The sequence below is a fragment of the Patagioenas fasciata genome, chromosome 6, assembly GCF_037038585.1.
Source record: "Patagioenas fasciata isolate bPatFas1 chromosome 6, bPatFas1.hap1, whole genome shotgun sequence".
In the NCBI taxonomy this organism is placed as follows: domain Eukaryota; kingdom Metazoa; phylum Chordata; class Aves; order Columbiformes; family Columbidae; genus Patagioenas; species Patagioenas fasciata.
Window position 1 is genome coordinate 14,749,811 of NC_092525.1, and position 27,319 is coordinate 14,777,129.

Sequence of the window (27,319 nt, forward strand, 5' to 3'; positions counted from 1 at the left end):
TGATGCATTTTATCTCTTGCCATCCACGTTCCAGCCTCCTTGTTTGGGAGGCTCAGCGGGAAAAGGCTTCAGGGTCAGTTTTCCTACTGACTTCCAAAAAAGCCCTGCATGTTGTGGGTATTTTTAATGACAACCCCCTCCAATATTAATGCAAAATAAATTGACGTGGTCAGTATAAGGGCAAGCACACCCCATTAACTTGCCCAAGCCATTTCATCCCCACAACCCAGCCTGCCCCTTGCCGTGTGCGTTTGCCGCGCCATGGGGTGCTTTGGCTGCTGGTGACGTCCAAGCAGGCGACAGGCCCTGGAACTGCTGATTGAGCTGGGGTTTTAATGCCGTTTAATTCAGCAAAGTGGTTTTGTGATGTGGTAAAAGTCCTCTCAAATTCGAGAGGTTGGTGAGCCATTGTCTTACATATATTAGGTGAGAACTAGAGGGACGGACAGGGCGAGAGCTTGAGCAGAGCTCTCCGAGGGCTCCAACAGCGCTCAGCTGCCTCCCATCCTTATTGCTGACAAGGAATCAAGCCACTCCCTGCAAGAAAACCACACAGAGGCTCCATCCCAACGCTGTGCTTTTATTTTTAATATTTTGCTTGGACCCAGGGAAGAATAAAAAAAATAAACCAAAACTCAACCTGAAGGTGAGGGGTGAGCAGCTCAGCTGGCCCAGCAGCCCTCCCCTCCGCACGGAGGAGTCAGCACAGGCTGCTCTGGAGCAACATCCGATGCAGTACTTGCATTTAATACCTTAAAAACAACACTTGGGGCCTCCTCCAGCCTCTCTCTCCTCCCTCCCTCCCTCCCCAAAATACTGATAAATGTCAGAGCATGCAACACCCTGATCCCATCCTGCCCTGGATATGCGCTTGGCCAGCCAGCCCTCGTGCTGGAGAGCCCCCCCAGACCCTGTGCTCTAAAATCTCCCCTCCAAGCCCCAAGGGGTTTTGGAGGGCAGTGGGGAAAAGAAGGGTGGGTTATTGCGGACTGTCCCTGTCCTCCGTGTGGCCGCGGCGCTAGGTCCCGCCAGCAGTGTGCTGCTGCAGAGCCGACGTGATGGCTTTACAGTCTGTCACCTCCTCCGGCAGGCAGCCCTCCTGGTCCCGGAGCGTGGGGTCGGCTCCCGACTTCAGCAGCAGCTCCACAATATCCAAAAACTCGCAGGCGGCAGCTGAGGGGAGAAAGGGAAGGATTAGTCTGGGGATCCTGACCCGAGGCGGCGGTGATGGGCGTTTCTGGAGCGGCCGCTGCGGCTGGTGACATCCCACGCGTGTACCAGCAGCAGGAAGCGCTGTCTCAGCACCTGGCCAGGCAGAGAAGATAATTTTTTTGGGGCAGTGCTTGGTACTCAATAAATTATTTGCCTTTGGATTTAACAGTGCAAAGGAAAAAGACAGAGTGAAAGCAATGAAAAGACAGAAGTCCAGGGGGGTTGTTACTGGTGCAACCAGAGCCCCAGAGGTTTGCAGTGCATCACCTGGGATGATGCACATGGTGCAGTTTGGCTGATGCTCCTTCATGTCCAGGACTGGAGACAGAGCTGAGAAGCCTGGGAAAGCCTTCCCTGTCTGCTTTTGTACCCAGAATTTAGAATGTATTTATAATTTATAACATGTTTACAACCGCCTGCCCCTCACCTGCCTCCTGAACCTCCCCGGGCAGCACATCCCAGCCAGCGCTGCCTCACTCCCCACCTCCATCCATCATCGCTCCTTGTGGAAAATTCCGATGGTTTTTAGCTGCTGGTTGGACTTTCCCTGAGTACCAGCTCCAGGGCACATCCCTGTGCCCACGGAGAGCCATCACCGTTATTTCTAACCCATACCTCCATGAGTAACTATATTTTTCAACTCTGATTTACTCTGTCAAGAGACAACCAAGCTTGAGCTGAGCTCTGCCCTGGCCCAAGGCTCTAACAGCCCCGGCAGCTTTTGGTTCCAACCTTGCCTAAGGATGTTAAAGAGAAAGAACCAGAAAAAACATGAAAACTCTTAACATTGAAGATCCGGGCTTGGCTGATATCAGCAGCAATTCCAGTCTCTGGATCTTTCCTTAAGAACATGCAATGCAGATCCTGGTGAAGCCAAAAACTGCCTCAGCCTCAACCTGCCTTAAGAGATGGCAAAGCTGGTAGCTTCCTCTCGCGTTGGTAGTGACTGGTTTTAATGATATTTTAGGTGCTTTTACAACATCACCGACTAACTCTTCTTTGCTGTTAAATGTAGTAATTACAGTGTCTTTTGCATTACTCTGCAGTTTTCTACTGACCCAAAGGGACAAGCAGAAACGTTTAATTAAAAAAAATTTGACGTGTGATTGGAGCTTATCCTGAAAAAGATTTAAAAAAAGGAGAAAAAAGGGGAGAGGGTTGGTGAGGAAGCAGGTGGGGGTGAGGCTGAGCTGAAGGGCTGGGGCATGTCCTGCGGGGACAGCGCAGCATCCTTTTGGAAAGGTGAATTCCAGGGGTACCAAGGATGCTGTGGTGCAGTTCCTGGGGATGGGGAGATGGTACCTGCACGGGGAAAGGCGGTTGTGTCATCCGGTGCCACCGGGAGGCACAGCCCATGTCCCCGAGCGGGCCGGGGACGTCCCCCGGGATGAGCAGAGCTGCTGGATTTATCGCACCCTGGGACCCTCGATTTGTCAAGGGCCGGAGCGGCAGCCCTGACACTGGCACGGGTGAAGATGAATTTCCATTCAGCGCAGTTCGCCTTTCGACTCCATTAATCCTCAGGGTTCAGATGATGAATTCCTTTCTTTTTTTTTTTATTATTTATTTTCTCTCCAGCATCCCCTCCCACTGCCCTGCCACAGCACAGAAAGAGCCGAACAGATGGTGCTTTGCAGGGAAGCCGGAGTGCCCGTGAGGATACAGAACCTGCCCACCCCGCGGCCACGTGGCCACCAGCGCTCCGAGAAGCCTTGATTTCCTCTGGGAGAGGCAGCAGCAATGATTTTAGTATTCCCAGCGGGTGGGTGGATGGATGGATGGAGATGAAGACGAACGGGCCGTTTAGCAGGGAGACTGTGCTTGTACCAATTGACACAGCACCGACCGCGGCCTCCGGGTCTGGCGGTGGTTCCACCGATGAGCCGGTGCCTTCGGACTGTGCTGCCGGCTGGGCCCCGCTTAACCTCCGATTAAACCCGGGGTCGGGGCCGATCGGAAGGAGGAAGGATTTACAACCCACCGCAGGATGCGGTTTGACACGGGCTGTAATCACGAGAGCTGTCACTGCAAGGACAGCTGTCAGGCCACGCCGGCTCATAAAAAGGGATGGAGACACCCTAAAAGTAGTGGCTTGTCTGGCTGGCCTTGCTCCTGGGATTTAACCCTTCCCTGAACGGCCTCTAAGAAAATGAAAACCCTTGTAATGGCACCACCAGAGACAGTTTTCATTCCAGCTCTTGTGTCTCTCCGTTGCAATTAGCAGTTTGATTACGAAGCACTTACCGAGAAGGCACCAGAACATTTTCAGTGAGTTCCAGTTTCAGGCAAACAGCCACTTGACTCAAAACCATTCACTCATTTAACAAGCCGTTTTCAAGATTGGGGTGATTTATGACCAGATCAGCTAAATGAGGGAGTCAGGACATCCTGGGCAATTAGATGGTCAGCCAGGGACAGTGGGCACCCATGGGGACACCGGACCCGTGTGCCAGCAACCCAGGGGGGCTTTCCCAAAGATGACATTTGGGGACGGGAGCTGGGATAATACTCAAGAAGAAAAAACTCTAACACTTACAATATTCAGGAAAAAAAATCCCTGGTAAACTCTCATTACTGAAACATCTGAGCTGAGTGGATCAGAGAAACCATTTCTGAAATAATGTTAATTAGAACAGTTATATTTGTTTGCTTGTGTTAATGAACCAGCATCAACCACCTGCACAGAATTTATGCTCAGGTGGTGCATCCCCCTCTGCTTTCATATATTGAACTTGCCTGAAGCAGGATAACTTACACACACTATTCTTTTGCACAACCTGCTATAATCCACCGTGCAGCCCTTGGTAGATGGATATCAGTGCCAGAGCATGGGAGAGCCCAAAATGTGGAATGGGCTGGGAAAGAGGCAACGTGGCACTAAGTGCTCTTCATTCTGCAGATGCTGCTGCACCAAGCAACGGATTTGCTGCTTTAGTCAGAGTGATAAGAATGTGAAAAATAAAGTATCCTACAGGAAAGATGACATGGGGAGAAATGATACATTATTGTAATTACAGTCTCGGTTCAGCAGCCCTGGAATCTGGTAGTTTAGATCCAGATCCAACTGCGGTGCCTTGGAGTGATGGTCTGCAAAGCAATTTTGCCATCCTGTTAATGTCCCTGTAGCGTGCTCAGAGAGAAAAGACACAAACGCTTCAGAATGACAAGGATGCCCTTAATTACACAGTGACAGGCATCAAGAGAGAGTAAAAAATAATAACTGGGTATGTCTTAATTTTGGAAAAAATTATGATACAGATTAAATCGATACTTTTTTTCCTATTCCCCACACATCAGCACCGCATGTGTCACTTTAGTCTCCACTTTTCTCATTTGGAGACAGAACAATCTTTCAATTAAAAAGATGGCTATAAAATCATGTATCTCATCAGCATGTAATTGTAGGAGGGAAACAAACTGTAACTTCATTCTGCTGGTTTTGGTAGTGGGGAAGCTGATGCTCTCCCAGCTGTACCCAAGCGGGTTTGTCACCAGGACACGTGGAGGTGAAGGACACCATGTTTGTCTCCCTCCTTCATCTGTATAACCTCTTAGAGCCAGCACGACTGTGCCCTGGAATCACACAGGCGCAAAGGAAAAACTCTGCAGACAGTGCATCATTAATTGGGGGAAAAGGAAGGCTCTGAGGTGACATTTGCAGAGGAGAAGGAAGAGAGGACAGCAGTGTTCTTCACCACTTCTCATTCCTACTCATACCATGCTGGGATCTGCTGGTGAAGTAGCCGCCAGTTAATCAAATCCAGCTTCCCTGCTCACATTTCTGCTGAAATTTGCTTTTTGTATGTAGACTATTTAGTCCAGCAGCGCAGCCATCCTTGTTAAGAGGGAACAACCACACTAAAAGGCAGCTTACCGTAATGGAGTGCAGTCTGGCCTTCCCCGTCCTGAAAAAGAGAGAGAGACTTGATTTTAGAGGTATCGGTAATGTTGTGGGGATACAAGTAAATCCCACTTCTAAATAAATACGCTGAATCACAGCAATATTTTATTTGACTAGATAAACAGCCCAGGATACGCAGCTACCTGGCAGCCAGGCTTTGAATCATCACCTGCCATCCACCCATATTGATGGATAATCAATACTTATCCACGCACAAGAGTGCGTGGATCCCATCATGACAGGAGGATAATTCGGTTCATAGCATTATCTCTTCCAGCCCATAAAAATGAAGGATTCCAATCCCACGGCCTTACTTTGGGACCCTCACTAATCCTGAGGCTTTAGTGCAAGATGCTTCTGTGCAAGCACAGCCTTGTCCAGCTACTCCAGAGAACGGTAAAGCACTGGGACCGAGGCACAACTCAGTGCCAAGGAAAACGCAGGGGAAAAAAAGCCGCTTTTCTTCCAGCTGAATAAATTTTAGGTCCTTGCTCTTCAGGTGGACACAAAGCCCAAGTAATTTCTGTGGGGATACTGGCACCCCTGCAGAACGAGGGCGAGGAAAGCACTGGGGAACGAGAGCCTGTTGCTGAAGTCATCCGTGCGAAACACCTGCAGCGCAAGGGCAAAGCAAACTGCACAATTTGGAGAGGTCGGCACGCAGCTCCCTCTTCAAGCCGACATGTACGCAAAAGCATCAGCTGCAGTGGTTCGGGAAGCACGTCCCAAGCGCGGACAAACCCAGGGATCGTGCCACAGGAACAGGTGAAATAACAGAAGGACAGAATTACCACCCCCTTTGCTTTCACTGCCCCACCAGGATTAGCCTCTAATTCAGTTCTTTGCCTCTTTAATTTATTTACATCTGTTTATGGAGACTTAAGTTTTTAATTACCATCATCTCTGGGATTAAGGTGCAAATTCTACAGTCTGTCGTGGATTCTGGAACAGGCGAAAGGGAAAAGAAGAACAAGAAAACAGGTAGAAATCCCACCCGTAGCTGTCTGGAGAATTCTGTTTTCCCAGCTTGTTATTCTGTTTGATACTAAACCTGTTTCTAGGAAGTACTTGTGTTTTAGGGTGGAAGATTCTTTGCTCTGAGACACTGTATCAGCATGACAACCACAGCTGCAACAAGGGTAAGAGAGAAAAGCCAGATGTAACAGGCACTTGCTGCCTGAACATCCATCTCACCTCCTTGCTGGGGAAAATGTGGGGGTTGAGGTTTTTCCTTCCACCTGCCGCTATGCCCCATTCGTGGCACTCACGCCAACGTTTGGAGCTGCCTCGTTTTAGGATCCTATTTCTGCCCAGGTTGCGGGGAGTGTAATGCAAATGGGTGCCACTAGAAGATACCGCAAAGCAAAGAACCGAAGGAATCAAGGACGGCATCCATTGATTATTCCACACTAATAAGGTAACCGATGCGAGCCAGAGCCCCTAAGCCCATGCCAGCTCGGAGGAGTGACGGGGCCGGCACTGACTTCAGGAAAACAGGGAGCAGGGCTGGGGAAGAGGAGGCGCGAGTGCTGTAAATGAATTATTGCAAAAGACCACAAATATCGCTTTGTGCTGGGGGATGGGAAGCCAGCTCCCCTCCACGACACCGCCTTCGAAATTGTAGTTGGCAAAACCCGCAGGTGAATGGGATCTGAGATGAGCAGCAGAAATCGCTTTCTATGGGAATGTTTTGCTGCAAAACTCCTTATAAAATACAAGGGACTGCTCCAGGAATACCACAGCCATTTGTTCCTCTTCCACAGGCCCGCAGAAAGCACCGCGGCTTCAGCAGCGACTTTCGGGCTAATGAGGCTTTTTATTTCTCTTAGATGTACTTACTGGCATTTATTGGGCCAAGAAAGGCATGCAAGTCCCAGCATACAAAATGTGTCTCTTTAATGCCAGCATGATTTTTAAGGAGAACTATTAATCCAATGTTATGCAAACACTGTTTACACTTTAGTTACACTGGATTTTCTTTTCCCCTCTGAGCCTGACGGCTGGCCAAGTGCTATTTGTTATACTTCTCAGATGCTATTTGCTTGTACTTTTCTCTGTGACAAATTTTAATCCAGGTAAATGGAAAAAGCTCTAGCGTGGTCACTCACTAAGGGCCTTGAAATGCCCTCGGGAGGCTGCTGATCTCAATCCTTCTTTGATTTGGCTTTTTGGAGCACCGTGGTTAATCGGCACAGCGCTTGGCTCCACGTATGGCAGCGCTGAGCCGTCAGCACTAAACGGTCACACCTGGAAACGAATCAAAAAATAGGCCGTGACAGTAAGGATTACAGATCCCACTGCGGAAGTTACGTGAAATGAATATCACCTACCAGGTACTGAAAATGTTTGTTTTTACAACACACAGAAGTGGTCTTAAGATGAATTATAGCTGGCATTGATGGAAGGGATTATTTCCTGACTGAAAGCGGTGGTTCCTGGAGCATCCTAAGCAAGGTGTGGTGTGTCTTGCTCCCAGGAGGTGCCTCTGCTGGGATCAATGACCCCAAACGGCGAGGGGACAGGGACAGAGCGCCACAGCCTCTGTCCTCACCCCGCCAGGCCCTCCCGAGGCATCGGCCAATGGCACCGGCATTGCCGGCACCAGATTTCCCCGTTGCAGCCACAAGCACATCCCTGCGGCAGAAGGAAGGCAGAGATGCCGGCGGTGATCAGATGGACCGTGTTGCTCATTTGGCTTGCAAGCACCTGCAGCTAATTATTCTCTGTTAAAACCCACCGGGATACTTGTTGGAGGGAGATGTTTGTCAGGACAGTTTAATTCTTCTCTCTCCAATTTAGCTTTCAGATTACAGAAATGCAAATTGAACAGAGCTGCAAGTACAAGACGACGCAGAGTCTATCAATACACACCAAAATCAATAATTCAATAAATCAGTACCCTAAAAACCTCAATACTGTAACGAGTTATTTCCAAACTGCCCATGGAAAGTTAGGTAATCATGGTGCATTATCATTTCTGTGCTTAGGCATGTTAAAAGAAATTAGAGGCTTTCCCCCCACCCCGATATGAGCTTCTGTAGCACGACAGGAGCACAAAGAGAAGGTGTTGAGTAGGGGAGCTGATGCCAGGGAGTGCAGAAGAAAAGACTGGCAGCTCCAAGGCCAATACTGAGCTCTGCTCTATGTCAGGATACCTCCAAGAAATGGAGGCTGGAATAATGTCAATGTAACAAGTTTAAAAGGAGAGAATCAGAGCTCTGATTCAGGGAACTTCAACACAAAAGGGCGAAAAGGCCAGGCTCAAAGCAGTAATACAAAGTGTTTCTCTACAGCTTTGCTTTTGGCTTGAAAGCCACTGGCTGGTCCCTGTCCCAGAGCCCTTTTAGCAACACCCTGCCTATAAAAAGGAGCTCGTGCAAATGGCAGAACCCCTGTAGACAAACAGAAGATGACCACAAAGGAAGGAAAGACCATTACAGACTTGGATGTAGGAGCGCTCAGTCCCACACAAGCAAGTTACCGACCAACAACAGATCGAGTCCAAGCTTTCCTCTTGCCTCTTACTGCCACATGCCACCCCTGGTGCATTTTACAGCCTCCTGGCACATCTGGCCACACAAGGATGACAGCTGAGCTGCACGGCCTTCAAGGGAAACAAGTCCAAAGACTTTAAAAATGAAGCCAAATGCCCACGTCTACAAAATGCTACAAAATCACCGGTATCTCCTACATCCATGGTTTACGGCAGATGTCACTCAATGAAAATCCAACTACCAGTGGGTAACTTATTGGATAACAGGATTTTGTTCTGCTCCTGAGAAATTTAAGCAAGAGAAATGAGAGAAGATGGACCATGCACAGATGGACCAACTGTCTTATCCGTTAAGTGGTACTATGGCTACTGCACGTCAATTTTGTCTTATAAGTGATAGGATTACATCGGTGTTGCCATCCCGTGTTCATTTCTTGGGAATTTCTGTACCTTGCTTAACCTAACACAAGGTTTCTGGGCTGAGGGGCTTGGCTGAGATGCTGCACATGCTGTAAGACATGATTCCTGCTGCCCCGCCATGGCAAGCACACCTTGACATGTCAGTGATTGACTGTGCGGGTTTCACAGGATAGCTTTAAAAACAATGTTAGATACAGACTGATCTTCCAGTCCTCACCCATCCAAGCTGAGTGCAGAAACGTCTGCAAGTGGGATGGCGACCCTAAGGGAGACTCCGTATCTTGTTCCATTTCACGTGTAGCACAAGTACAGAAAGAGGAATTTGAAAAAAAACCTGTGTTGGTTATTTTGGTGAACTGTGGTTCACTTAGACCACGTATTGGTGATGAAGCGGGGGCCGGACAGCCCTTCACACCAGCTGCCCCACTTCTCCTCCTGCGCTGGTCCACAGAGACCTTCAATCACATCTTCATGCACAGACACCATGAGCACGAAGAGCACAGCAGAAAACAGACGCACCAACCTCTCCCTTTCGAGCGACAGCACATGCACTGCTTATTTTAAGGTATTATTACTCTTGTATCACTTCTTCTTTCTGTTCCTTAGTGGTGCCTTCTAAGGTGTTCCCATTGACAGACTCCAAATGTTGGCAGGGATTGCAGGAGATAAGAGCGATGAGGTGATAAGAGTGTTTAACAGCACTGGGTCCTGGGCAGCGTGGATAGGATGGAGGGAAGATAAATATTTACACTACATCTTTAGAAGGTGAGTGAATAAAAAGGGCTAGAATAATACAGCTTCTGAACAAGCACCGGAGCTTAGGAGCTGTGAATATAAATCTCTGCAGCCTCACGACACACACTCACTCAAGCCAGAGAGATGAAAAATAGCAAGAAAATACTTCCCTCCACTTTTAAAAAGGGTTTTACTTCTCATTTATTTCCACTTTAGACTTCAACTTCGCAACAATTTACTTTAACCTCATCATCTTCTTTTTCTCTCTCTGAAATTTTATCCCCAAGATGACTGAGGGTGAGACTATAGTTAAGAGCATACCAGAATTTATATGCTAATACCCACCAACGTGTAAAACCAGGCAACGCAGGCTAACAAAACCAGTCTGAACTCTACCAGACAATTCAGTGGATGGCCCCTACACAGCTTTTACTTCCATTGACATGCTGCTTTTGCACTCAGCAGCCTGGGTTTGGACATGTACATTAATACATCTAAAATGAATGCTCAGCCTGTCGAAGCAGACAGACAAGTGGATTGCTGTGTGTGCAAATGCTGATAGAGAAAAGCAATGGTTGGTTTAAAACCTGACCCTGTTCTTTTAAAATTCCTACCTTAGACCAGTGTCCACCCACATACAGATAGACCTTTGATTTTAGGTGCCTCCTGAGCCTTAATGCCAGCAACAGTGCAAAAAAGAAATGAGACCATCTAACAGTCTCGTGCCATAGCATCCAGAGTCCCAAATAGCTCCGATGCTAGAAAAATAAAGCAGATCTTTATGTTTTCTCCCCATTTTTCAGCTTTTAGTTTTGCTAAAGCAAAATATACTTTGTGACCTGCTGTTTGAGACTTGGTGGCCCACATGAGGGTAATTACCTAGCTGGTGTTTGTAAAATGCTTGTAAGGTTATGGTTGCTAAAGCTGAGTGCAGGCTGCTGAGAGACATCGCCATGTTCACTCTTGTTGCCAGCTCGAAGGCAGCTCAGATGCTCCTCAAGGACCAACACTGTGGGACAAAGGATGCAGAGCAGCCTCCAGCATCAGCAAAACCAAAATCCATGCACTGGTCACAAGGAGGTGTTATTTGGGGATTGCAAATAGGTTGACAAGTGCATGATTTGACTATCCTGTAAGTTTGGATAGGCTTGTCAGGGTCCCCTCTCTTATCGAGCTGTCCCTCTCCAAGAGCTCTCTCCTCTGCCCTCTTCCTCCCATCCAGACCTTCTCCTGCACTGTGCTGGACAGATATCTGTAAGGATGGAAGGTGCTAGACAGATCTTTATCATCACCTCTCAGGCCTTTCTCCAAAGCCTACTGCCAGGCTATCATCTGGCCTATCTTCTAAGTGCCTCACAGATAAATTAGATCTGCATAGAGAAGCAATTATTACATTTCTAATGGCATGAACCCTTACAGCACAATCTGCTACTGAAAGGCCAAGGAAATTGCATTAGCTTTTGTTTGATTCAAAGTTATGATCAAGTGAAGAGGGACGCTGAAGCCCTTCAAAGCCAAGCCTCAGAGATGGGGATGTTTCTGCCTGGGGTCACTCATATTCATATTCCTGGTTCATTTAGGTGCACTAATTCGGAGGAGCCCCTCACTTGCAAAGCCACTGTTAAAACCAGATCTAAGAAAGCTCGGAGAGAATATGATGCCCAGGAACTGCATTCGCTAATGCACCCAAACGCCACCGGCCGGAGGAGTTCAGCATGCCAGGGCTATGCTAATCCCTCATCGCCCCAGTTTCTAACTGGTGGTGCACCTAAATTTCCAAGTGCAATTTCAATGGGATTTACCACGTCTACTATGATCAGCATGCAGTGCTGCTGGCACAGACAGAGGCTCTCAGCATCCCACCGCAGACACAGCCGGCTTTAATTGCAGGACAAACTGATCTCTGAATCCACGCAGTGGCTTGTGCAGCAACCCTGAAACTCTCAGGGCTGTTTTCTTACTATGCATTTTCACCCCAATTTACAGCCAGCACTCCAAGCCTGGCTGTGTATTTGTATACGTATTTAAAGGTTGCTCCAAAGAATATCTGCTACTGCCTGTTACTTCCAGCATCAGGCATCATTCTGGTCATCAAACAAGCTCGTCGGTGCAATATAAAAGCTGCTGGGAAGCTCCGGGAAGCTTCCTCAGCCTTAAAAATGTGTTTGGGAAGAGCCAGTGCCTAGAGCTGTAACAAGTGTCACAGCGCTGCAGCTGAGCCAGCCTCCAACAAAACTGCCGGACAATATTCCGAAGGGCAAGATGTTAAAATCTCTCTTCTCAGGGTGCTTCCCTGCCCCCTCCCCACGCAAAAGTTAGTAGCTCTCGTGCTGCTTTATCACTTTATCGTGGCTGAGGCAGATACCTGGTTATTTAAGGGGCAGGATAAATGGGCTGAGACAGCTTTCCCATCCCCAATTCACTAGGGAACGCTTGGAAATTCCACCTGACACTGGGACCGCGCTGTGCTCTTAAACAATCTCCCGTCTGATCCGATTGTTCCCCAGTGGGGAGGCAGGCTGCAGCTCGCTCAAGAGTCATTGATTGGATTAACAGCCTAATTCCCAACAGATGAATAGAATACTGATGTCTTGTCAGCCCACATCATAGAAGGAAAACACAATCTGCTTCTACAGCCCTGAAATTTAACCCTTTGCTTTCCCCCTTCTATAGGACACAGGGTTGAACGCAAGTCCAGCACTTTCAGCTCGAGATCCTGTCCATTTGAATGAGAAAAGACATATTAACCTTTGGGATGGTTTGCCTAATCGTCTACGTGCCGTGGGATCGTAGGTTATTTTCTGTGAGGCTGGTTTTGTAAGAAGCCCTCTTTTCATCCTTCCTAGACAGAAGAGATTTATATCAGGGACCTCAGGGTTTTTTTTCTTCTCTATTTTACCACCCGCTGTTAAAGGAAACACTGTATGCTTCACGGCAAGAGGTTGAAAATTCATTAGCTTAACGGTATTTATTCTGAAATACGGAGTTATTGAACCTTTTCCCAGTCTATCATTTGATCGGGAGGACAGATCTGCCTGCAGAGGAGCATCCAGCCGCGTTGCCGGAGAGAAGCCGGGCTCATCGTCTGCTCCCTGAGAGCTCCTGCTCTCCACCTCCTAATGGAGACACTAATGTCTTCTTACCTCATAGAAAGACCGTGATAAGAAATTAATTGCTACTGGTCAAATGTTCACTGCTACAAATGCAGGACCGTGTGCATATTAAAGAGATGCTCCAAGAACAAAATCTATTTATGGACTCCTTGGCACTGCCTGCATTTATTTCCTTGCTCAAGAGACAAGAATAAATAAAAATCATCTGATTTAAAGAAATCTATTCAAAATGACTTTTTTCTCACATCATTGGGCTTCATAATGCTGTGGGTTTTGTTCCTTTGTAACAGCCACCTTTTATGCTTGCATTTACAAAACAGGCAGATATACATTTAAATATTGTTATTTTTCAGCAGCAATCCTAGAATACAGAGCTCCAGCACTCATGTCAGAACTTCAATCCATATTGAGAGGTGGCCTCCGGAGTAACTCTGATCCAACTCTTACCAACTCTTGAGCTGCTTTTCCCACCTCTGCAAAGTGTGCATCACCTGAGATTCACCAGGTTGCTCTGGGAAACAGAAATAAGATATTTCCAGTTTCATTTGGATTTTACAACTCGCATGCAGAATGGAAAAATTCCCTCCATCACTTCTAAAAAAACTAATTAGCCCAGCACTAACCAACAAATAGGAGAGAAAGCAATAAAGGATCGAGGTGCACACCTTTTAAAAAAAACCCAACAGTACCTGCTAGCTATGACAGTTTGCCAAAATTCATCATTTCACAGCATTAGTATACATATTAAAAACTTGCTAGGAGAGTGAATGAAAGAAACAGGTCTTCCCTCTCCTGGGTGCCAATACATGAACCCTGCAGAGCCGCCTTAATCAAAACAATTAGTGAGAGATGCTGCATTGACTCAAACAATTCAATTAATGCAGTGTTAGCGCTAGTATTTTAAAGTAATTTGAATTATTGGCTCCTTTTACAATTTGAAACCATAATGTTCCAGAATGGTGATAAATAAATAAGCCAAATGACCCCTCTCCAGTCCTGCCCCTGCCCTGTAATATGGCTGCACTGTGTATTCATGAATCCAGGTTAAGGATGGGGACTGGGGCAGTTGTGCCCTGGAACTAGCAGACTGCAGGTTTTATAAATACATACAGAAATAATTAAAATCTAAGGGGTTTAGAAGGGTTAATCTCCTTTAAATAATCTCTGCCACAAAGCCTGTAAAGTCACTGCTGGCACCAGGCCCGCGCGGGACCGGCTGTCGGATATCAGGCCAGCACGTGTGGACGGGAGCAGAGGGATTAAGGGGATGCGGTGCCCGAGCAGACACGCTGCTCCCCCGCATCTGGCTCCTCGGGTCGCTGCCCCGGGGCTGGAAATGATGTGAGCAGGATGGGGGATCCAGCGCTGAGCAGCAAGACAACTGGCCACTTGCTCCACCTGATTAAAGAGAGGGAAGGAAGCTCGATTAGGCTGGTCAATTTAGCGGGGTGGACAGGAGACAGTGGGAGCCGAGGGCACTGCTGCCACCTGAGACCCTTCTGACTTCAAGGCAAACGCTGGATTATATTTATTTAAAGAGATTCAGGACTTTGGAAATAACCTCTTGCCCTGTGCAGGCTTGAACCCGCAGCCAAGGGGATGTTGCACGTTTAACTGTCAACTATAATGGACTCGGAGCTGCCACTCTCCATTTCCCCTTTTACGAAGTGTTGTTTTAAAACCAACAATCATTAGAGAGAAAGTAATGCAAAAGAAAAGCAAAGAAACCACCCCTGTGTGGGCTAAAGCAGTTGCCCTGCCTGAGCCCATGAGTTTGATTTCATAGAATCATAGAATCCCAGATCAGAAGGGACCTCAAGGATCATCTGGTCCAACTTTTCTTGGCAAAAGGACGTTCTAGACAAGATGGCCCAGCAATTTTGCTGATTTGGGCAAAGGCAGAGTCAGGAGCTGCCACTGGCCTCGGGACCTTCTTCTAAGTCAGCGAGGATGAAGATTCCGGAAAAACCCAACACCAGGGACCTCGCTCAGACATCTCAGGACCGTGCGGTGCCCTGCAGCCTCCAGACAGCCCTTCCTTCCCGAGCACGCCTGCTGCTTAAGCACCATGACTCCTCTCTGTGGCTAATCTGGAATTAGAGAGGACGTTCGCAGGCTCACAGCCGTCTGCCAGAGGGGGAAGGCACCAGAGCCTGGATCCTGCCCCAAAATGGACCATCGCCAGGGAAAAGCTGACCGCACGTGTTAAGAAGCTCCTGTCTCATCACCTCAAAGGGTTGCTGTTTTTTTTGTGACATCCAACAGCCTTTTAGCAGCCTCTGTGAATTATATTAGCAGCTGATTTACTATTTTTTATAAGGCATGAAGTTGCTCTTTCATTCGATCATCCACCACCAAGTACAACCACACGTCAGACTCTGAAAACTCACCCCTCAGCCTGCGATCGTTGGGACTGTTTCCTGATGGAAGAAAGGAGAAATAAATAGAGAGGGAAAAGGTTTATTGGTACTGCTTATTCACAGACTGCCAGGTTTCCAAACAGCTATTAATAAAGTGCCAATGCTGAAGAAAAAAAGGAAAAATGTCTGGAGAAAACTGCCTCAGGACATGAAACTATATCAGTAACTGGGGTTTCTTGATGGAGCCACAGTGCTATTAAAATAAAGCTGAACTAAGTACTTGCAGTTTGGTCTGTCATTACTTATTTAGTGAGACGCAAAATTGATCTTCGCTTTAAAGGGCTCTTTCAAAGTCTAGAGGCAGCATTTGCTCCCTCCTTGTGCTGTATAATAGAAGTGTTCCTAATGAAATTCAGCAGGAGCGGGAGGCAACCAGGGAAAACCGCGGCCAACTTTATAACAGACAGATTTATGTTCAGGGATGTCCTGCTTTTTGAATGAGTTATTCTGCACGGGGGCAGGAATAACAGGTTCGCCATTCACGGGTCGGACCAGTGCAGCAGAAGGTCAAGTTCCCTGGTGGTGCTGAGTCCGAGCCCAAGGCTGGGGCTGCGTCACATCTGGGGCTGAGCTCAGTGGGTCTGTCCCATTTCCCACTAGAGCAGCCCAGGGAGCCCGCTGGGACATCTGTCCCCAGCACCCAGAACTGGGACCAGCCCATTTCGCACTGGGGAGGAGCAGATGGCAGGTACTGGTGGTGGCTGGAGCTGAACCAGTGACCTCGAGGTGAAAGGCTCAGTATCTCCCATTATCAATCCCCAGGGCCCCCTTCGAAGTAAGTGTTGATACATTAATCTTTCTGACTGATGGAAACAAACTGCAAATATAACGTTCCACGGGGGGAATCTTTATTTATCTTGAGCCAAAGCTACGCTTAAAAACATAAAGTTAAGGGCATGTTCAGGTTTTGGTCTTTCATCAGAAATGTTACTAGTTAATGCCATCCTTTTTCTCTAAGTACCAAATTTAAAGAGCACGTCATCACGCATTAGTCTCTGAGCGCGGCCCCAGCATGGATTGCTGCAGTAAATAATAAACTGGTGTTTGTGTTTCCTCCTGTGCATGTTGTCCTCCTAAACAGTTTAATAACAAAGGAGTATATTTAGGAGTGCTGCTGGAGTGCCTCGATGAAGCAGGTTGTGCAGGATAAATACCTCCACATCAGGACACTTTTCAAAGCCATCAGGCAGAGGGGTCAGTCTGTTGTGGGTTTTTTTAAAACTGCACAAGCTAATGCTTTAAGAGTGCCTTGATGGAATCAGGGAAATTGGATTGTCCCCCCATTTGCTGGCCTAAAACAAGCCTTTTTTTATTTATCCCATTAGAGGAACACAAGAGAAACCTTTTACATGTCACTAAAATTTTCCCTGCATTGCAAAACCCAGTCAAAAGGGGTTTAATTTTCCCCGAGACCTCTTAAGTAATGCAGTATGTCAAGGTTTAATACATTGCGTGTAGGGGATTGTCTATATTCTGTGCTGTTTCACCAGGGTGACTCTGTAGGGTCAGTCCTGTTTGCTGGATTCAGTCCCTGCCAGCCCTGAGCTGCCCAGCTGGCCCAAACCACTCTGAATCAGTTCTAGTGAAACAAATAAGCAAGATAACGAGATGAGATGCGCCTTCCCCTGGATCAGTCCGGGATTCCCAAAAATTCAGCAGTGCTGGTTACTCTCCAGTAATTTTGCTCTGTGAGTTGGGGCTCTCCTTTTGCAAGCGTCTGTAATTTATAGGCTTTATTTACTTATTTATAGGAGGACTAGAGAGACTTGGCAAGAGGCACTTATGCACAAAAGGCTCCAAATTCCCCTGGAGTATTTAATATGACAGAGATAAGCTGCGTACCAAAGGCAGAGCCCAGGATTGAAAGCTGGCAGCACACAAAGCACTAAAGTACACTGGCTACACAGACTTCTTGAAGGCTGGGCTGGTGCCCACTCAACCCTTGCTCTCCTCATGGTTGGGGACATTAATGCCAAAACAGCTTCTCCTCACCCCTCCAAACCCATCCCATTCGTGAGCTGGAAACTAGGGGTGATTTGCTCTCCCAGAATAATCCTGACTAGTAACGATTGCTACTAAAAATAGACCATCATTTTGCTCCTACAGGATTAGGGAGCTCTCTACCCATGCTGTCCCTGTTTCTTTTTGCGAAAGAGATGACAGCAGGAGAGAACCTGGGTGCTAAGTCATTTTGGACTGACCGTATAATCCCTTCTGAGTACCGGTTTTGCAGGGTGAGGAGGAATTGGAGAGCAATGAGCATTCAAAGTAGGGTATGTGAGTCCTCAGCATCTTGTCTCTGAACTCACACACACCCCGAGAGCTGGGGAGAGCGAGGAAGAGGAGGCAAATCTCAACTAGTCACAATAAAACACAGCCCCGAGACTAAAACACTGCCTCCTGATCTTCCCTGTCGGTCTGCATAATCTGGTTTATCAAATGTCAAAATTCAGCATGAAAATTGGAAAAAGGGAGGGAAAAAAAAATATAAATCAGACTGGTTGGTTATTGGACCAAGGGCTGTGTTAAAAGGATCAGGAGGTGGTGGGCCGAGTGGTGGGGGAGGGAATGGGATAAAGTAGCGGGTCTAATCAAATCAGTTTAAAAAGCTGCAGCCTCTCCGAGTTAACCTTGCCAATCAGAGAGGCAGCGGGAGCATGTCTGCGCACATTAAAGCGGGAGCGTGTCCTTGAACCTGCGGCGTTCTCCATCCTCCCCCCGGCAGCCCAGGAGGGCTGTGTACCCAACACCCTCGGCAGGCAGCGGGAGAAAAGCCCAGGATTAGGCACCCTCCTTAGCCTCGCTCAAGTGGAAGTCAAGACGGCCAAGGCAGCTCGGATGCTTCCCTGCGATTAGAGATGAGCTCGTGGGATTAGGCCGGCAAATGCTGGAGAAACGTTGAAAAACAAACAAGCGAAAAAAAGGAAACAAAAGGAGAAACCCTCCCATTGACAAATGCTGTTGAATTGGGTCTGGCAGCTGTGTGATGCATCACTAACCTTTGCTAATGACTAAGGGCACTGAAGTCACTTTAAAATAAATATTCACTAGGAATTACACGGGTAATCTACAGGGATTATCCTGCTGCCTTAACAGGTCCATAAACTAAAAGTTAAACGGTCTACACAAGTGTTTGCATTAATTTTGACCTGAATCAACCCTTCTGCTAAAAGCCGTGGAAAGCCAGATTCAATTTTGGAAACCACGTGTCTGCTTTGAGTTAGTGTTCTTACAAATTCTCCCAGATCCCCTGTTTTCTGAAGGAAAAACAGGATTGAGCCCTTGGAAGCCAGGAGCCCGCCAGCAGCCAGGGAAAGGTTTTAGCAGGAATGCACGTTCAGAACACGGAGCAGCAGGCACAAATTCCATCTGCTTCATAATCCAGTCCTTGTGGCAAAAGCATCCATATTCAGAGCCTCAATTCCAGTGCTTCTTCCCTACAGAGACGGGGAAAGCACAGTGTGGGGAATAAGAGCTGTACCACAAACAGTGGCCGAACCCCAACCGTTCTGCACCTCAGTTTCCCCACCTGTAAAATGGGGAATGTGCCTTCCAGATGGGGCACTCGTCCCCGTGCCTCAGACTCCAGGAGGGGAACTAAGCTGAAGTGGGGCTGCGTGTCTGTCCCAGGCTCAACAGCTGGTACTCAGGCAGGTCAGGAGAGCAGGAATTAAGGCATATGCTTCAACAACAGGGACCAAATTACAAAACAAGAGCAGCTCCTGGTGACAACTTCATTTTCTGTACATGAAAAAGTAGTGTAAAACCACACGGGTGCCTTAAAGCCACCATATACAAAGTGTGAATTGTGTCTAATTCCAAAAATTATACCAGACGTGAATGGGGAATAAGTATGATGCAGGGGTAATGAAAAGTACATCAATGCTTCCTTCCAGCAGGTATTTCAGACCCAGACTTGGAAAAAGGACTTGGGGGTTATCCTCATTTCCACCAGCATGTTTGGGTCCCCTCGGTCCCACAGAAAAGTTGCATCTCCAGCCTGTAATCTGACACACTGGGCATATGTCTTGCAAAGCTAATTAATAGTTTTTAACCTGGACTCCTTAGCCTGTATTCCCGAGTTGTCCAGCATGCACATCTCTGAAGACGGCTATTTGTCTAAGACACGCTGAATTCGCTTTTAAGGACACAACAGCACCAAGAGAATGAAAGAGATGTAAAGTCTTTTTAAATCCCACCACTCCTGCACGATCACCAGCAATAAGGTTGAGGCCTCTGGCAGCAAAGTAGGAAAGTCAGGGACACGATCGGGCTGCTTGAAGCACAAAAATACACGATAGCGGTGGATCCGAACAAACCTGGGCCCTGAAGCCCTTCAGGGTCCACTGTACAGCTTGGGGAAAAGGAAGAATCAGGCACAATGTGAAGCTGGCAGAGAAAACACAATCCAGAGGAAGATCAATATTTAAAAAGCTTGTTTTCACTGGGAAGAAAAACACTTGCAACCTTTATGTTTTTCAAAGACTTCTTCATGATGTTCAGGATTTCCTGCCCGCTTCCCCCTTTTTCTTTGAGACTAGAAAAAGCCAGGGAAGTCTAACCTGGTAAAACCTAATTTCACAGATCTTCCAAAGCCTTGGAAGTGCTGCCTGTCGCCCATTGAGGGCAGTGTGGGAGGAGAGCTCTAACCAGAGCACTGTAAGCTCAAATGCCAGGCAAACATTAACAGCAAGTAAAGCCACAATTTTACACACTCTCAAATGAAAAATCATTCCATTAGAAGAGATACCTTCCCTCTGAAGTCCTAAATATAAGCTAGAAGAAAATTATCAGATAAAAAGTAGGACTTCTGTCTTTAGAGAAGATGATTTTCCGCTCTTCCCTTTTGAACAAACAGTTTCAAAGTTTTCTTCAGATACTATAAAAGAACGATAAAGAGGACTAGATCAACATCCTCCTCACTGACTTCCACCTGCTAACAGTGACCTACAACAATTTCTTGCAGCTGGAAAAGCCCTGAACACACCTGAGAACACCACTTCAGCCTTAACTAAGCCAGCTCTATACCGAAATGCTAATTGCTGTAAAAAGGACACAGTTGCTGTCTTCCCTCCTTATCCCAGCTGACAAGGGTTGGGATAAATCCAAGTGCTTTTAAAGAGAAGCCACAGGGCCTGGTAGGGCAAACCCTTATCCCCAGGAGCAGGACAAGTCAAGCCCTCTGGAAAACAACATGAAACCTGCTAGTGGTATTAAACATGGATATTCAAATATCAGCTGCTTCCAGAAAAGTTCCTCCAGAAAACCATCAATCCACCCAGGACAACTCACCCTACTGCACCTCCTGGTCCTGCCACAAAGCCTCCCAGCACCTAATGCAGGATGGAAACGATGGCTCAAGAGCTTCAGTTTGTGCTGAACCCAGCAGCCCTGCACACCTACATGGATCTACCAAGAGCAAGTGAAGTTTATGCAAGTAAAGCCCTTCTGCAGGCTGCGTTCATGGGTGATGCCTAATGAAGACTGAATTTGGATGAGAAAACACACTGATTATGGTGTTTTTGTGGGCTGATACAGGGGACAAGGTAAGGAAAAGCTGTGTAATATTTGGGGTCAAAGTGTTGGTGTTTGTTGTGGTGGTGTTGTTTTGTTTTGTTTTTTACTCAGTTATGGGAGATGCTTCCTAAGGGTGAAGATAGACTTTGACCATCCTTTCCCCTTCAGGAAACCTTTTCTGCTGTGAGCAGGACTTCTATTTGCTATTCTATTGCTTGTTCTGCAAAACTTACCCCACATCTCTGTGACCCTGGGAAGGGAGAAGTTCCCAGGTCGCTGTTATATTGTGCAGTTGTAGCTGCCATCAGAGCAACTGTGCAACAGCATAAAATTCAAAGATAGACAGCTTTGCTTGGTGGCTTTTCACACCTTGAGTGCTCAGGAGACAATACCCTTCTCGGAGAAGAGGCACAGTACTATAGAGCGACGGTACATATTAATTTCTAAAAGAGGATTTTAATCATGCCACGTCCTCTGCAGTCGCACAGAATTTAATCTCATTGCTGACAGTGGGTGATGGGGGAGCATGTTAAGTGGAAAAGTTGTATTCAAGACCTCCTGGCAGATGTGTGCTACCGGTGGTCCCTTGGGAGGAAGAACATGACCCAAACTGGTCTCTCTCATTGCTGCCCACCCCGTTTCAGGGTCCCAACGCACCCCAGCCACTCGCACAGCAGAAACACCGGCGCGTCCCCAAAGTTCTGCACAAGGTTCAAGTACGTGTATTAATACAGTTAGCATTTATCACAGCTTATTTTACAAATATTGATTTATTAACCCAGGCAAGACCCAGGGATATATGCACATAGTATTCCCATGTTACTGAGACAGACACACACACAAAAAAGCCAGTGTCTGACTTACTCAAAGTCAAATGAGGAACAGAGACAGGATTAGTTTCAGGATCCTGAGCATCCAGCGCTATAGCCCTCAGGACTATCAGGACATGCTGTCCTTTTCCACACTAGGTCTTCTCTCCTCTCATAAGACCTGTCTTCACCTTAGCCTATGTTTATTCTTGCTTGCATTTATTAATCTGGGAAGAAAAAACAATGAAGAGCCCAAAGTTGAAAAACACTGAACTGTGAGCTGAAGGGACCCGCTGCAGCTGGGCTGGCACGTTCCTTTGCGCTGGTCACCTTCAGTCGTCTTCATTTTTACCAAGGACTGGTTGCAGGCAGATTTACCAGTTTTAGTCAATTAAATAATTAAGTATTAAAGAGAAAAATCTCAAAGGAATTAATCATTTGTTTTAATGGGACCTTAAACCTAATGTGAAAAGTTGTGCTTGGAATCATGAATAAATACTTTTTTAGATGCTCCTATGGAATAAAAGCAATCACTTCTCAGGAGGGATAAAATTAACAATAATTTTTTTTCTTCCCTGTTAAAATAAAGACTTCCCTGATATATCTGAAGTTAGGGAAACCTAAATGATGGCCCCAAAGAATACAATTCCATAGAATAACTACAGTTGAAAAGAGAACCGATGCACGCTTTCAAGTAGCACACATGTGATGCTTTCTCTCTAAAGAAAGTCAGACTACTGAGCAGGAAGTGACTAAATTCCTGTAACCTTTCTTTTGAGGTATTAGACCAGCTTTGGACTACTAGTGGATAAAAATGAAGTATGGCACAACAGATTTACTAGCTTTAAAATCCTGAGGAATTGTAAATAATGACCATATGCTTTTGTATATGACAGCCATGTCTGCAGCATGGGAGCACTGCAAAAGCATCCGAGTGATAACCACACACTGTCTGAAGGAATAGGTTTTAAAAGACATCAAATTCCAAAAATACTGCAGAACCCCACAAGAAAATCATGGCAATGTATTACGTATAATTCTGTATAATTTCTGCCACTGAACATGCTGTATGTTCTTTCCAGACTCGGTTTGCTCAGACCACGGGAATTGTGCTTCTTGGGCTGCCAGAGTCAAGCCCAAAGTCTCAGCATAGATGACAGACACGATGAGAAAAAGGGATAAAACTTTATCAAACACTGAATGCTTAACAGCAGAACTGAAGCCTATATTGGGTCCTCATCTTCCTCCAGCTGCTCCTTTACTTTGCTGCTAAAATCCTTGATTTTGTTAACAAAACTTGGGCAGGAAAGTTGACTACCTGAATGTGCCAGACATCATCTCCTTTGAGTAGTGTGTTATTCATAAAAACAATATTTATTTGTATTTATTGTATTTTATACAATATTTGTCTCCTTCCAAAACCAAACCCATCATATTGATGAGATTTTAATTTATTTTTTAAGAAGTCTTTGATAATTTGCTTGTAAGATTTTCATTTTTAAAAAATTAGTTTCCATCCAGATGGACTGAGACACAAGTGAGAACAGAATGACTAACAGTCCAGCAGAGATGTTTCATCTGCTGATTCAAATGTGAAAATTCAGAATGAATAAAGTAGGTTAAAGTCCATAATTAAGTAAACATGGACAGGCATTGTGTATCTGATAAGCAAGAAGAACTAAATTTGCTATAAAGGGTAGATTTAGCTGCAAATGAACATATTTTAATGGCCACTAACAAATGAAAATCAACCATTCCTTAGAAAAATAACCAAGAACTAGATTTAAATTGATTATTAAATCAATTAAATCAATCCAACCTGTTGGAGTGTCTCCCATTAGTCGCTGTTAGATGCAGAGCTGCTGCCTGTATGCTATGCCCACCAAACGATGCGGTGCCAAAGGTTACTGACAGCAATGGCACCTGCACAGAACATCCACCCAAAACTACGCCAGACGCTGCTGCGTCCTAATGCGCGCACAGACCTCTCCCAAACTGAGTGCATCCATTAATACGCAGAGCCTGTTAATGTGTCCTATTTTCCTGTATTAACCAACTAAATATTTAAAAATAAAAAGTGGGTCCCTGTAACAGCCTGACCCATTTTGAGAGTGCAGTGAAGCCAAACTGACTTTTATTTCTTAGAGAAAAGAAAATTAAAAAAAAAAAAAGTGCTTAAATATAAAGCAGCCAGTTGCAGCATTGTGGGATTAGTTGGATGAATCCTGCAGCGGATATAATCAGCTTAATGGCAACAAAGATCACTCCAGGGTTAGTGCAGCTGTGACACTGGGAAGCATTTCACCGAAGGGGAAGGTTTACACAAGGCTGGAATGGTCCCTTTCATTTCCAGCCTTTTTCTCCTCTCTCTGTGCAGTCGACATCCCCATCAGCTCCATTAGCATGAAAGAATTAAGCAGGGAAATGGGTAGGGTGGAGCAATTTACGTCTGGGGGTCAGCGTACTCACACAGCGTCATATAATTCAATTAAATGGACAAATAAAGTGGTGTTAGTTGTTTTCCAAACTCAGGTTAATTTTAAGTTAATTCCCGTGCTGCTAGGGGCTAAAGGGCTGTCTGAGGCTGCCTGGTACACAGTGCCTGTTACAGAAAGGGATGCTGTAGGAGTCTTCTTCCTCTTGGGAGTATCCTAAGAGTATCCTTACTCTAAGGATATTCTTAGTATCCTCATCTTCCCAGAAAAAAGAGAGACTGAAAGTAAAGGCTTGATTTCCCTAATTACAGATCTATTCGCATTGCCAAATCCATTGCTTTGTATTATACCTTTATCTCACTGTTAAATCGAAAAATACCGAAATACAGTAGAACATAACAGATGTAGAGAGATTTTTAGCCTGCCCTGTAAGAAATTAAGAAACATTGTTTTCTAGGCTTCTTAAATTAAGACTTTCATCAGCAAATGCAGTGATCTACCTCCCACATATAGTATTAACACACAGAAAAATAAGCAAGTAAACCCTAACCTATTTACCACTATTCTGTTTCTGGGTTTTGCTTCCTCCAGGAATAAAGCCCCAGAGATACAGGTGAATGTACTAATGACTGAAAACAGCTGAGGACAAATACCGAAGATCCACAAATCTTTTACCTGGAGGAAATGGGTGGATAAATATGGCAAAAGTACGAACACCTTGGAAAGGAGCCATTTGCTGTAGAGCTTTGCTAAGGTCTCCTGCTCTCCGAGCTGGTAAAACTCAAGCCTGCGGAGTTGCGCTTTGGAACAAGAGCTTTGAAGGAGAATTATTTTCTATTTGCAGAATAAAGACTTTTTTTTTTAGTACTACAACGTTTTGAAGCCTTTAAAGTAAATCAGTGCTTGAAGATGTATGGTACTTTCTGTAAATAATGCACATGTGCCTCCATTTCCTTGGCCAAAACTTCCTCTGATTTCTCCAAAACATTGGTTCAACACCCCACTGTCATTCCCCCCCATCAGAAATACTTGCACTTCAGCAGTTCTGCTTCGATATAATTTGTAAAGTGCTAGGCAAATAAGCAGACTCTGAAATGGGAAACATTATTGACAGACTACCTGGCACTGAGCTTTCAAGCCCACGCGGAACGTCGGGAGGCCAGATTTGCACATGTCAAGTCCATCACCTCAGGAGGCTTTCAAAGTTTTGCTTTTTTGCGGCTCTACAAAACGCTTCTCTGGAGCCATTATATGAATTAGTTGGGAAGGGGCGGGGGGGAAGGAGGAGTAGCTAAGAACAGCCATACACCCCTATGAGGACATTTAGAAGCATCTGGCTCAGGGATATTAAGAAAGGAAAGAAAAATTAATCATGCCAGCTGGGAAAAAAAACCCAACCAAACCTGGCATCAGCACAGCCACCTTGTCATAAGGCAGATATCGATAATGTGAACCTCCAGGGAACACGCAGACATCTGAAAGATCCACTTGTTGGCTATCACAGAGCAGGCAGGTTTAATTGATGCCTCTTTGAAACCTTCTGAATCTTACACTAAAACACATCTTAGGATTTTTTTTTTTCAGCAAAATGAAACCCTCAGTGCTAAAGATGAGGCATTTACTGCATTTCTCTCCTTTTCCTCCGTGGTATCAAGGGAGGGCAACGCACCTTGCTGCTTATAATCTGCAACTGTCCGCAGCAGAATGAATCAATGCCCAGTAATTGGGTGCAAAAATATGCAGTGCTGAAGATGTGGATACCAGATAATTAGGATGTTACGAAAAGGAAAACAAAAGGATTCATTCCTGGGGATACCTGGGCAATTCACTGCAACGGACTTTGACAGCGGGAGGCCTGATCAGGTGTTTGCCACGCAATGTTCTCTAGACCTGTAGCTCAGCTGCCCAGTAGTTAGGAGGGACACGCAAGAGAGAAACGGACGTGAAAACCGGTTGAGTATTTTGAAAAGAGAAACAGCAAAAAGGATCTTGCCAAAATGAAAAAACCAAGGGGAAAACGCACTCCTGGCCAAGACACCGCAGCAACAGGGGTCCATCCTGATGCTGCATCTCCTCAGGGTAGGACATAAAGTCGGTGGCTGCAACAATAACTAGAACTGGTATTTTCAAGACGATTTATTTAGCCAACGAAACATGGCAAAACGCTCCTTTTTTTGTACCTTATTACTTCTCCAGAGCCACAACAATGTTTCCTTCCTAACTCCCTGAAGGCAAACACAATAAAGGAACCACTAATATGCTCGTATTTGGGAAATGAGGAGTGTTGCTAAAAGCATGCCAGGCACCCCCAGCATAACCTTACACGGATTTTCTGATCTCTTGGACCATCTGTGATTAGCTACAACTTCACAGGACACACTGAAGTGTAGCCAGCTACAAATTAAGCATCTCAAAGACAAAATGACTGAAAAGCACTGAGCTGGATGTTTATATGTTACTCGATGATGCAGGAGGTGCCACTATAGGAGCTAAGCAGTATCCACATCAAACAAGATGGGTTGTGGTTGGCAAATCTGGATGGAGAATTCCCCACTTAGGGAATACTGCTCAGATATTCTCAGTTTAGAAACAGTTTGTAAACTCCTACCTTTAAGAGGAAGATGACATCTTGGAGACCAGCACTGTACCAGGTGGCACAAGGCTGAAAGCATTGTGCATCCAGAAATGCAGTGCTGCTATCTGCTTAAATCAGAAGCAATTTTGCAGCTGGATGACTGTGTTTTTAAACCACCCTATCCCAAGAGGAAACATTTTCTGCAGTGGGTACAGCTGTGATACATTCCTATGCAAATGAAGCCATCTTCTCTTTTTCTCTATGAAAAGTCTCCAATTTCTTCCCCATCGCTGAACTTATCTCCCAATAAACTCGATAAAAAGCAACACTTGCAGTTGGGTTTTTTTTTTCCAACTGATCGCAGAAAGGGACACATTCATCCCTAAGATAAATGTCAATAAACTGACTTCAGCAGGGAATTCACGCGTTTACCCTTCATCAGGAGTCCTCAGTAATGCCACCTTTCCATCCTCTGAATCCTCAGTAACACAACTTCTGCCACGACCCTGTGTCACCGCTGTCTGGCATTGCTTGGGGACACAGTGAGCCAAGAATACCATTTTTCTGCTGATCTCTGTTTTGTTCTCTTCCACTTGCTCAACCTTTCCATTTGCACTACCCGCTGCGCTGCAGCTGATGCCAAAACGATCTCTATGGGATGGGGACGGTCCTCCTTCTTGCTCGGTGCC

At 46.0% G+C, this 27,319-nt stretch overlaps 1 protein-coding gene across 1 annotated transcript in view; it reads right to left on the minus strand.

The window, feature by feature from the left end:
• Positions 1-560: 560 nt before the first annotated feature.
• ACBD6 (acyl-CoA binding domain containing 6) overlaps positions 561-27,319 on the minus strand; it is an 83,640-nt gene continuing 56,881 nt past the window's right edge. Inside the window, exons 7-8 of the mRNA XM_065842191.2 lie at positions 5,087-5,117; positions 561-1,173 (exon numbers count right to left, since the gene is read on the minus strand). Coding sequence (XP_065698263.2) covers positions 1,019-1,173; positions 5,087-5,117 — 186 coding nt within the window. The 3' untranslated portion in view covers positions 561-1,018. The remainder of the gene's footprint in view (positions 1,174-5,086; positions 5,118-27,319) is intronic.